Raw genomic sequence first — 12,073 nt, 5'->3', positions numbered from 1 at the left:
CAGCAGGAAAGAAAGCAGAAAGTGGCAAGTACAGATCAATCTTTCTCCTACTGCTCCCTCTAAACATCTGGTGATTTTCTGAAGGGCAACATAAAAACCACAGCAATATAATGGATCATCATGGCTGACTTCACATTCTGTTTCTCAGCAATTACAATGAAAATAAATTTGTGATCTGAAATGTGCAACATCTCAATCTACACACCCTTGGTTTACATTGCACCATTCCATTCTGCTGTCTACTAGGACTTCAGAGACTGGCAGCATTTTTGAAACTGTTACCTGGTTTACTGTGCTGTACCTGACTTTGAGAAACTTAAAATGTTTAGTACCTGAGTTTCAGATTTATTGCATTATTTATTACTGTGTGTCTAAGAATGCTATGGGGACAACAGTCAATCAAGTATCAGTATCCAAATTCCCAGACAGTACAGGTGGTATTCACCTCACTTACCCCAAGAAGCACACAACACACATGGCTACACATGACTCATTACACTTTTAATTGTCAGTGTGTAGAAAAGTAAAATTTTAGTGCACACAGATCATCTCAAAGTAGATGGCTGATGAGGCCAGGTCAGGTGAATTGCAGCCTAGTGGTGTCAGTGTCTTCCCACCAATTAGATGAAAGGGAGTCTAAACAATGAGCTCTGTTGGTGTCCCCCCTAGAGGCATGCTTGGGGATGCAATGTATCCCCTGCTTTGGAGATAAACCAAGTTCAGCTCATGCTATAAGGATAAAACCTAGGGAGAGGGTATGACCACCTTTAGTTACCTGAAGTGAATCCCCCTCATACAGAGAATCTTACCACACTTATGGAACCACAGCAAATACCAGATAGTAGTCAATAAAAAAGTTGCAATATTGCTTATTGAAATATGATTCTGGAAGTTAGTTAGCATTATGACCAGGAGGAGCAATTACACACTTAAATGACATGCAACGGAGGGAGGCAGAAAGAAACAGATCAAATGTTAACAGTAACGTCTCAAGTATGAGATTAGCTAGCCACAAATCATATGGGAGTGAACAGTTCTGTAATGGCACAGGGACAGCAGAGGAGGCCTTTCCAGACAGAGATTATTTTTATTCCCACAGTGTTAAATAAAATGAAAAAAGGCAAAAAAATTGAGATTAATTTTTATATTAATATAAGAGTAACATTTAATTAGCATGTAACAAAGCCAAAATCTTGAGTAGCATTACTAGAAGTATGCCAAAGGGGTGATTTGTTTCTTTTTACACATGCTGTCAGTGCTTGATTTCATTTTTTGCTCAGGCAAGAATTCCTAACTTACTTCAGTGCAGCATGAAATTGTCAACTGAACAGCCAACCTTTAGTAAACTACCACCCACACTTATCTTGTCCACATTTCCTTTCTGTTAATTTGCTTTCAACAGTAACTTTTTCCAGGTTGGTTTTTTTTTTCCTTCATCTGTAGTGCAAACTTCAAGAGTCTTCCTCCATGCAAAATTCTCTCACATTTGTTTCTTACCTGAATAAGAGTGTTGTGTCCCTTCACTAGATATTGCTGATGTTCCTCCAATTGCTGTAATGCCTTGTTTTTTGTTTATTGATTTTCGGAAAGATTTGCTAATATCTTTACTTTTCAATTCCTGAATTATCTGGAATAAGAAAAATAGAGAGCATTCTGTGATTTATCATAGCTTCAAATAATTAAGTGATAACTCATATAAGTACTCCAGAGTCACTAATTAACAGCTTTTTTCTTTTCAGAGCAGAAGCCCATGGAAATACCAAACAAAACTCCTCTATGGGTAAAACTAGTTTAAAACCCTTCATGAAAACTTACATGCTGGATATCTATTATATTATTTCTGAGTACCTACAGTCCTACCTTTATCAAGCCATGCTATCTAAAAAAGTAGATATGCAACAATCTACAGAATTTTTCCACTACATCGGATATACCAGTGTCTTAAATTTGCCCAAATACTGGTCTCAAAACTGTCAATCAAGTATAAGTAACAGATGCAGTTCAGCACCTGGATGCAAACATTTGCATCTCATTTATGAGCCACTGACAATTACAATCTTGGAAAGAAAGATCAGTAACTACTTTGACAAGCAACCTGCTGCAATTAGCAGCAGTACTCTAAACTCAAAGCAAAAACTAATCATCCCCAAACACACACAAACCAACAGCCTGAAAAATTTCTTTTAAATAAAGCACACTAGCCATTGATCACATTAGAAGTCTAAACTTTTCAAATTTTTTTCACTAGAAGTGGAAAACTATACCTCACTCCCTGTAAAAAATTGTCTTTACTTTAGAGAATAAGCATAGTAGTGCATACCACTAAGAGAATCCAAAGGCTGGTATGTAATTATCTGCTCTTTTGATACGGCAAGGGCTGACCTAACAGTTCCTAAAATATGTAGTCCATCCCCACTTATTTGCAGAAACAAAGTAGGAGTGACTGAAATTACTATACTCTCACATGCTGCCCCTGCCCAAGTAAGATCTACTAAATTAAATTGCAAAGTGATATATGAAGACTGGAAAATATACAGAATATTGTAAATTGTCACAGAAAACCTTCCCATGCTCAAAATACTAGTTATTTGTATCAAAATAGTAGTTAGTTGAACTACTGTTTTCTGTCCTACTTCTCAACCAGTATCAGACAGTAGAGAAACATCCAAACAGGGATGTCTTACAGAGACAAATTCTTCAAAGTTGATTCTCCCATCCTTGTTGGTATCTGTCACTGCAATGACTTTTTCTACAATCTCCCGGACTTTGTAACCAGGCAAGGGCAGACTTGCTTCTTTAAACAGGTCTTGAAGCTCATAATCACTGACATACCCACTGTTGTCGATATCTGCAAGATGAAAGCACAAGTTGTTTTTATATTTACACAAAGAACCAGGTTGAGAAAAGTAAAGTGTAAAAAAACACAAGCAGTTCTAGAAGACTAGTATTTATTCTCACACAGATAGGCAAGCATGAAAGAATACTTGTGGATTAGAGGCAAAGCTGGTGAGTTGTGCCATCTTACATGTTTTCTCAGGAACTCTTATAATCCCAAAGCACAGGTATAACAAGATGGTAGATTTGTAAATAGCCAAGTTTAAGCTTTTTTTAAGACTCCAAACAAAATTTCCTATAAACTTTCAAGTGAAAGGGAGATCAATTATTATATTCCTATCATCAATATAATACCATCTACAATCAGAAAACTCAACTTTGATGCAAATTGGTATTAGAAGAGCACACTTAAAAAAAAACCTCCTTGCACAAGAACTCTATTGATTCTAGATTTTTGTTTCTCATCTAGTAGACATTTACTGTTCCTCAAAACATTTGATGGGGTTGGGCTTATCTGTGAAGGATAAACCTGGGATGATCTGTATCTGTTTATTAAAGCTGACCTTCCCTTATCTGTTAACTTGTGCTGTTGGGAGAAATTTGTACTGCCACCTTCACTTACACTTGGCTCCCAAGACCACATGTCATTTATACCTAAGTACGCAAAGTATCAATAATTTTTTTCAACCAGAACTATGGTGTAGCTCTGTAACTGTGGAAAGAAGTGAATGGCTGTATCACATGAAAAATAATTAAGGTAAATTCACTATAATTCATGTTACTCATGATGAACAACACAGCAGCACGGTAGAAATCATAAAAATACCCTTTGTACTTCCGCCTTAGGCCATCTGTGCACAGAGAGCTGTCACAAATTCTTGTCTTAGTATAACAAAGCATCATTTTATAAACCTATGTTTTTATCCAATGTAATGTGTAAATTAATCACAAATTAACTGTTCCTATTTTTTTATATCTATTCATGTTTCCAGATACTTATCTATATGAGCAGAGTCTGAGAATGCCTTACCTGTAGTGCAATAACTGCAATGGAGAGAAGTACTTTTAAAAGCACAAAAGCTATGGTCCATACACAATACAAATGAAGCTCAAATATGTGAAATCATATCCAGCATAACTAGCAGTGAATATAATATCCATAACTTTACATTTAGTGCTAATATTTTCTATGTTTGACAACACTTTTCAGACTCTTCCAGGATCATATTAAAGCTCCTGAAAAATATTAATAGTATTTTCCCAGTTCTCCAATGATGCATCTAAGGTAAGTAAGAGAATGGCACAACTAACAAAATGAGTTAGAAACAGAAGCAAGATGATGTGGCTACTTTTCTGACTTGTCAGGATGCTCCCACTTTTGTTATTTTTGATTATTAGTTAAAAGACCTCTCTTTATATTGTCTCTAGTATCAGAACTCAGCCAATAACACCATAGTGTATGAACACGTATCACGTTACAGAAAGGCAAATAGAGAAACATGCTTTCATCTCTAGCCATAATTCATTGCTATACAGTAATATCCCTCTAATCCATACAACACTATGCAGCTTCTGTACAGCTTCAGAAGGCGGCCACAGTTCATGGCTGAAAGGCTAAAAATACCCTGTTAAAAAAAACCAACACAAACCAACCAACAAAAAAACTCACAACAACAACAAGCTACTTTTTTGGTTTTCAATACTACCAACAATTCACAAATCACTACACAAACTTTGTATGTGTATGCATCTACTGTCTGGCCTGCAAACATACCACAGCACATGTAGTAACAGGGATGGTCTAAAAAGCAGAAGACATGCTTGTGAGCTCATTCAGGACTACCAGCTATTTTATTTCTCTAGGTTCATCTTTCACTAAGGCTAAGTTTCAGTGATGACAAGCACAGAGTTAGATATATGCCTTTTCTCTGTTTACCAATATAGCTGCATGCAATTTATCCATAAAACGCAATGGAAACGTAAAAATGAAAGAAAAAATAAAGCTAAATTAAGCTTAAAATTTCTTTTATAGAAAGCATAGTTCAGTAAGGAATAAAATGCTTTTCAGCAAGTAGGAGCAATACAGACAGTTCTTAGAGCAGAAAGGTGAAAACATGCAGGAAGGACAGTGGGAAAAAAAGCAGCATGGAGAGGGTAAAAACCAACCAAAAAACTGTCTGTCACGATCCGTGACCTATTATATCTCCTTTTTGGAGTGTATTAACTTATCAGGATTTGCTGAGAGATGCACACGTGGGTATCGCCTCACACAGAGGAGACAGGGGCTTATGCCCTGACTTTTTCGAGTGAATAACTTGCTCAGTGCTTACTAATATTTCCAACGAAATGCACGGTTTATTGTGGGGAAAACAAAGCAATTTGGGGCAGGAGGTTCAAAAGGAGTGATGACAACACATTAAATATATATGGGTACACCTTAGTTACACACCTTATTTACTTATTTAAGTGAGGGAAGGAGGAGGAGGGATATGCTCGACGCAGTTCCCGTATAGGGTCGCGATTTGTGTGCAGGTAAGGCAGGATTATACTTTCCCCTATAAGCTGGGGTAGCCGGAATTGTCTCACCACGCGGCGGCGCAGATAGGACGAGCTGGGTCGAGCTGGGTCTGGCTGGAGCGAAGCAGCTACAGGCGGGGCTCCAAGTGCAGGTCGCCCCCCCCTTCTATTAATGTATAATGTATCTTGTTCATTTAACACTTCTACTCTTTTTTGATCTCAAAAACATCCCGAGACAATGCGTTATTAGTTCTATTATTTGTCATGAAGAAAAGTTGATTATTTTTATTTTAAGGTTTCTTACTCTCTACTAGGCAGCACATGATACCATGGACAGAAACTGAACAATTAATTCCCTTTTCACCTTTTCCACACTACTCATGGTCTTACAGATCACTAACACACAGCTTCCCAACAGTCTCTTTATCAAGCTGGAGATGCCTCATATTTAAGACTTCTTGCCTAAAGCAACTCTGTTCCTCATTGTCAATGATTATAAATGTTTGATTTTCTGAACTGCACAGTGACACATCACCCCCTCACAACTGCAGAAAAAAGAAATAAAGCAGACATGCACAACAGTATTACATTCTGGAAATAAGGGTTAGTTGCTGTATAATTTCTCATTTTATTTACTCACTCATTAACCTGCAAACATCCTGTCAAGCATACAAAATTGTACAGTTGTTTATTAACATCTGCTAGCAAGATCAAAAAATCTCCAAGCTCAGCTTACTTAAAATATAACATCCAATACAGAGAAAGAGAAATTACTAGTTCACCAAAGCATGCAAGTAAAGTAAAAACAAGGTATCAGTGATCTAACATGAAAAAAATATTAAAAGTTAAAAGTTTAACCAAACATTTTTTCCTTCAGGTTCTAGACAATCAAAAAACTGAATTTTGAGACCTATCATGCTACATAAACAATGGCATAAATAATGCAACTGCCCAGCAAGAAAATTGGTTTGTTTTCATTGCTGAAGTTGAAAAAAATAATAAACACACAGTTTCAGTGAAAATAAGGGGGTTTATGCAAATGTGCTTATTTGTTTTATATATTACTGGCAACACAGAAGGAAACCTTGGCCCTATCAAAACAAAAGGATCCATAAAGATGGCATCTGTATTATTTTAATATTTAAAACATACCTATTTTACTGAATGCTTCTCTTAGTTCTTCAAGCTCTTCACGAGATATAATAGTTGTGTTGTTTTCCATCTTTGGACAACAAGTGTCGTCCTCAATTGCTTATACCTAATAAACAGAAATATAAGACACTGTAATTCCAAGTACATACTAATATAAATTACCCATCTTTTCAATACCAAGTACCAGATCTGAATGACATTTCCAGGCCTGGCACACTTAAAGCATTACAGACAACACTTTAAAATACAACACCTAAGAATTCTTTTCATTGTAACAGTGACTGAAAATTCAAAATAGCAGCACCTGTTTTCATACACTTGATGTTTTAATTTGCACAGAACAATCACTGACCAACAATCTGCCTCCACTGCATGTTTTTCCAACACCAAAATAATTACCTTACATTTCAGCAAATAATGTTTAGAAAAAAATATTTCTAAGTGCAATGCAGTATTCTTGCCAATTTAATGCTAGGATTTAGTCCTGCAAAGCACTGAGCACTCCAACATTGGCATAGTAGTAAACCCCAGTGGGACACTACCAAGTACCTGCACCCAATCAGTGGGTTAATGCTGAGGAGCAGTCCAACAGCTGCTGCAGAAGTTTTCACCTCCAGACCTTTACTCCACCCTTCTGACAAGCTTGTTGTCTCATAATACTGTCAAAGGCCAAATAAAGGCTTTTATAGATCAAAGACTGGAGTCTCAATGTGAATCTACTTCACCCAACTCCATAAAAAAGCAACACAAATGAGAAGGCACTTTTGCAAGGGCCAATAAAGCCCTATGAAAGATCCTTGATCATTTCCTCTTACTGAAGCCTTACTACATTATGATGCTTCAGACCCTTGTTAATAAGTGTGATTTTGTAAACAAGTCTCACGTAATTGGCTCAAGATGCAAACTGATACTTACATTAGCTGTTTTCCAGTGCACATACCATTGGCATACCCAAAGTGGGCCCACAGCAGCACCCACCTGTGTGTGCAAGGCTCTGAGCAGCACTTGGCTCTAGAAAGCAGCAAGTGCTACAGGTGGTGCTGTGCCTACCATGCAGTAAAGGGTGTCTTTGCTTTTACTTCATAAACCCAAGTAACAAAAATCCATCCACCTTACAGTACTATTTGCATCAATTTGCATCAAATCAAACTATTTGCTATATACTTGGTGTATGTTTTCCCTTCTGGTTTAGTGTTTTAGATCAAGAAAAATATTCCTGTAAGAGAACTCTGTATGGGAAAGAAACTATACTATACCATGAGGTACTCACTAAGAATTCTTTTTTATTTGTAATGAAAAAGATACTCTGCAAAAAAAATGCTAGAAAGGTATCTGGAGCTAAAAAATAAATTATAGACAAGGCATCCTACATGTAGCTAAACCTGTATGCATAACGACACAAGTGATGCTCATGAGCTAGCAATGAGTAGTCCCCAACTTTTTTCAAAATGCTATATTTAAATAAACAACTATTTTTTCACATGACTATACAATACTGTGACTTTTTAAAGAATGAAGTAACTTGTTATTTTTATCTTCTGTTTTTTAATCTTTGGGGTTATATTTTGAAGTTTGTGTTTATCCAAAACCATTAGACATTTCCTTAGAGATTAAAATCACTTGGTAGTTAAGATTCTCACTTAACAAACTTCTACCGGGGATCATGGTTTTAAAAAAAAATAAATATAATGAGACATGGTGAAACCTCTTGAGATAGCAACTGTATTGGCAGACCATTCAGGAAAATTTTGTCACAGTAGTGACTGCTGTCTCAATGTACAAAAGTACCTGCAGCATAAGTATTTACCTACATTTACACTGCTGCATAAGAGAAAAAAACAAGTTACGTGCACTATGTAACTGATTCTCATCTCAGCCAATGTTTCTACTTCTTTTAAGGCAGTAATTTACTGATCTTCCATGATGTTATATAAAGTTTCCATAATAATTTAGGGGTTTTCCATGATGCTATATAAAAAGGGTTGTTAAAGAACATGAGTTATTTTAATGAGATCCTGTCTACTTTACTTGGGTCAGTTTTTTCTCTGTCTTCACTGGGACTGTTCCTGTGGGTCACACAGGATACATATATTAGAAAAGACCAATCTTACATAGAGATGTTTGTGGATGTGCAAATACCTTGATTTAAAAACTGATGTGACAATTAAAGATAAGTAAATAATGAACTGTGGAAAAATTGGAGGGCAAAAAAAAATAATCAAACATTTAAATCTAAATTAAGGAAATGTAAAGGACTCTGAGACTGCAAAAAGACAGAAGACAGTCCTCTGAAATACAGAAAAAGCACGTCAAAGCATAAATGAAATATTAACCCATGCAGGTGCAAAAGACAAAATTTCTGTCATGCTGTTAATGTTTTTAATGATTTACCGTTACCATGAGTCAGATATTATCAAAACCAATTTCTGCAAAGTTGCAACGCAATTAGTTTCACTCCTCCCTTTTTATGATTCATAATTTACATCTTCCATCATACCCTATTTCAGAAAACACCAATCTTTGATTTCCAAAGACGCTGATTATGTCAGTAACACAGTAGAAACATCTGTTCTTGAATGAAGCAGAAAAATAAAGCTAATACCTCTGCTCTAAAGAGACAGTCTTAAATACTCTATTATATAATTACAGGGTAAATTAGCTGGTCAATTGAATGGCAGAAGTGCTACAATCATGGTTCTGGCATTCAGGAAAGATCTAGTCTGAGCAATCAGAGACAACACCTACACTAGTCAGACTTTTCAGACAATTTCAATACAGAAATGGGCCTTCTATCTAAGCTAATAAATACCTTGCACCCAAAGATTTATCATCACCCAAGATGACTCAGTCCACAGGCAATTTTGACAAGATTTAACACTAAGCCTCCAAAGGTACATGTCTATTGGAATTACAACTACTTGCCAAAAGGTATTATTAGCTTACAGAGAACACATTTGTCTGTACTGTGGTAGTGTTCACATGACACTTAGATTTTCTGTAGTCTATGCTTACATTAAACCACCTCCTGCTGCCTCAAGACAGGGTAGGTACAAACACTGGTTATATGCTGAGAAAGTGCCCTTGTCCTTTTTTATGTCCCCACCAATACACTTAATATGAACTGACAATATTAATCTATCCCTAGCTTATCTTCTAGGTCTGGAAGGCTTTTTGTACCTAAAGACAAGTTCCCTGGAGTCTTCTGGAAACATTCCATACCCAACCTTAATACAAACTACTGCTGACACTATCGTGGTATTTCTTTGTGTGCAGAGGAGTTTCTGTGTTTGAGCAACCAGGAAGGATAAATTCAGCAGGCTAAACAGCAGCTCCTACTGTTTTTTTTTGACCTGTTATCAAAGCTGTCAGAAAGAAACAAGAGCATCTAATTGGCAATCAGGCCCAATAGTTTTCCTCCATTCTTGCAGGCAATTGGCAATTTCTTTTCCAGCTCTTCATTTCAAATTTTATTTGCCTTGTTTCCACGTGCAGCTTCTTCAGCAATAACAACAGACATTCCAAATGCTGACTCAAGAGCTTATTTTCTTTTATTACTGTTTTTGTCTGGCATTACGGACACACCTCCTCCCTCATGCAAATACCAGTCTCCACTGCTACATCACTCTTAAATCTGGTGTTTCCAATGACAACCAAGCTAGTATAATTAAAAAATGAAGGCTGCAAATAAGAATTACTGCTTTTATGTCAATAATCAGTTGGTTGTTAGTATGTACTACCTACAATTACAAAACATTAAAATTCTGCTTCTCTTATTGGGCTTTGAATCAAACTGCTATATGTTTTAATGCAAAAAGCCAACCAAAAGCCCCACAAACTCCTCAGTTTAACTTGTAGCATTCCTGTGTTGGCTCATCTGGGATTTTTTAAACAAGAACGTGGTAGCTTTCATGCACTGTTAGTCTCTTCTGGACTCCTGTCAGATTAAACTAGGATTTATATCTTTCCTCAGAAAAAAAAAACATTATAAGGTGTAAGACATATAAAAGGAACTTTAAGACAAGGACATGCATCAGATGCTCCCCTTAAGAGAAAATGCTCCTGTATTTTATTTGAGGAAATGCTAATTAAACAGTGAAGAGACTCACAAACAATTGGAACAAGGGAACTGTCACTGATATACAGAATGTTAGCTTTACATGAATACACAGGCTTCTGTTGTTTTCTCAAGAAGATAAAACGTCCCAAGTTTTTGTTTGCTCCATTTGGTTTTTGTTGGTTTTTTTTCCCTACCATATTACACTCAAAGACCTTTTAATTTATGCCAAGATTATTCTTGACCTCCAAATATAAATATGATTAGAAGCCAACTAAATAAATCCTTTAGCAATGTGAAAGGACAAATTATTTTAGGTGTTTCATTTCTGGTCGGTAATAAAACAGCAGTGGAGATTACTGGAGATTAGCTTAACTTCCTGGGTTAAGTCTTAATCTTTATTACAAAATGATAAAACAGTAGGGTTCAGTGACTTTACAATTTTTTAATTATAAGTGTTTACACTGGTATAGGATATGGAAAGATAGCTTATCTTTCCCATGTCTGTGAAGAAGCTGCAGGAGGCATAAGTAGAACTATACTTTGCACTATCAGAAGCTGATCACAGAATACAGTCCTAACCTAATAATCTAATACACCTGTAGAAGGATGAGCACTGGGTCTTACAAATAAAGGAGATAGAAAAACAGACCCACTCATAATGCAGCAAAGAGGATGCTTGTAAATCTTTAGAACAGGATAGCACTGAAAGGTCAAAGTAATTAGCTATATAAATACATATAACTTCACATATGAAAAAAAAACACAACAGTTAACTGCTGAAGAACATTGCTAATTTTTCAAAGAGGCAGAGTATAATTATAATATCAGATACAGTTATTAACAGAGTAATATGAAGTGGAAAGTTCTTTAAATATCATCCAGTCAGTGTGAACCTTCACAACTTGAAAGCACCAGAGGGGTATGTTTCTCAGCCCAGGCAAATACCAGGGCTCATAAACATGGCTGGATGCATTTATGACCATCAAAAGTATTTAATTACTAGAAGTTAAGAGTACAGCAATGAAGTTACGCTTTAGTATATAAACTAATAATGCATAGAATTTTCCTCAGTGTTCTACATACAGTATTAAAGAGGAATATTGATGTTTTTTTGGTTGCCTTTTCTTAACATCTTCCAAACTGTATGCACTGATGCACTGATGATAGGAAGACTATCACACCAGCCAGAGTGATAAATTTTGTGCCCATGAGATATGTATCTTATGTGAGGACTAAAAAACTTACATTGAAGTTAATTATTCACTCTAGAGGTATTCGTTCAACATAGTACAGTAACTCTAGTGAATAATAAAATCAACATTTTCCACTATGCCTTTAAGATAAACATGGGTGCGTCACGAAAAAGCAAGCAGTAAGCTGTGATACCTGACTGTTACACTGGTCAGGGGCCTGTTCTGGCTTTGCTTACCATGCTGTAAGTACAGCATGGTTTCTTGAAGCTTTAATCAGGATGAGGAGCAATTCTCTTACTGAGTAGGTACATGTTTACTT

At 36.2% G+C, this 12,073-nt stretch overlaps 1 protein-coding gene across 1 annotated transcript in view; it reads right to left on the bottom strand.

Moving 5' to 3' along the window:
* Nucleotides 1-6,574, bottom strand: part of PLS1 (plastin 1) — a 23,706-nt gene extending 17,132 nt beyond the window's left edge. The window contains 3 exon segments of the mRNA XM_010001647.1: nucleotides 1,498-1,627; nucleotides 2,685-2,848; nucleotides 6,505-6,574. Of these exon segments, the coding sequence (XP_009999949.1) occupies nucleotides 1,498-1,627; nucleotides 2,685-2,848; nucleotides 6,505-6,574 (364 nt within the window).
* Nucleotides 6,575-12,073: the final 5,499 nt, after the last annotated feature.

The sequence above is a fragment of the Chaetura pelagica genome, unplaced genomic scaffold (assembly GCF_000747805.2).
Source record: "Chaetura pelagica isolate M959 unplaced genomic scaffold, ChaPel_1.0 scaffold207, whole genome shotgun sequence".
Classification (NCBI taxonomy): Eukaryota; Metazoa; Chordata; class Aves; order Apodiformes; family Apodidae; genus Chaetura; species Chaetura pelagica.
The sequence above is the reverse complement of the archived record's forward strand: the minus strand, read 5'-3'. Positions and strand labels throughout refer to the sequence as shown.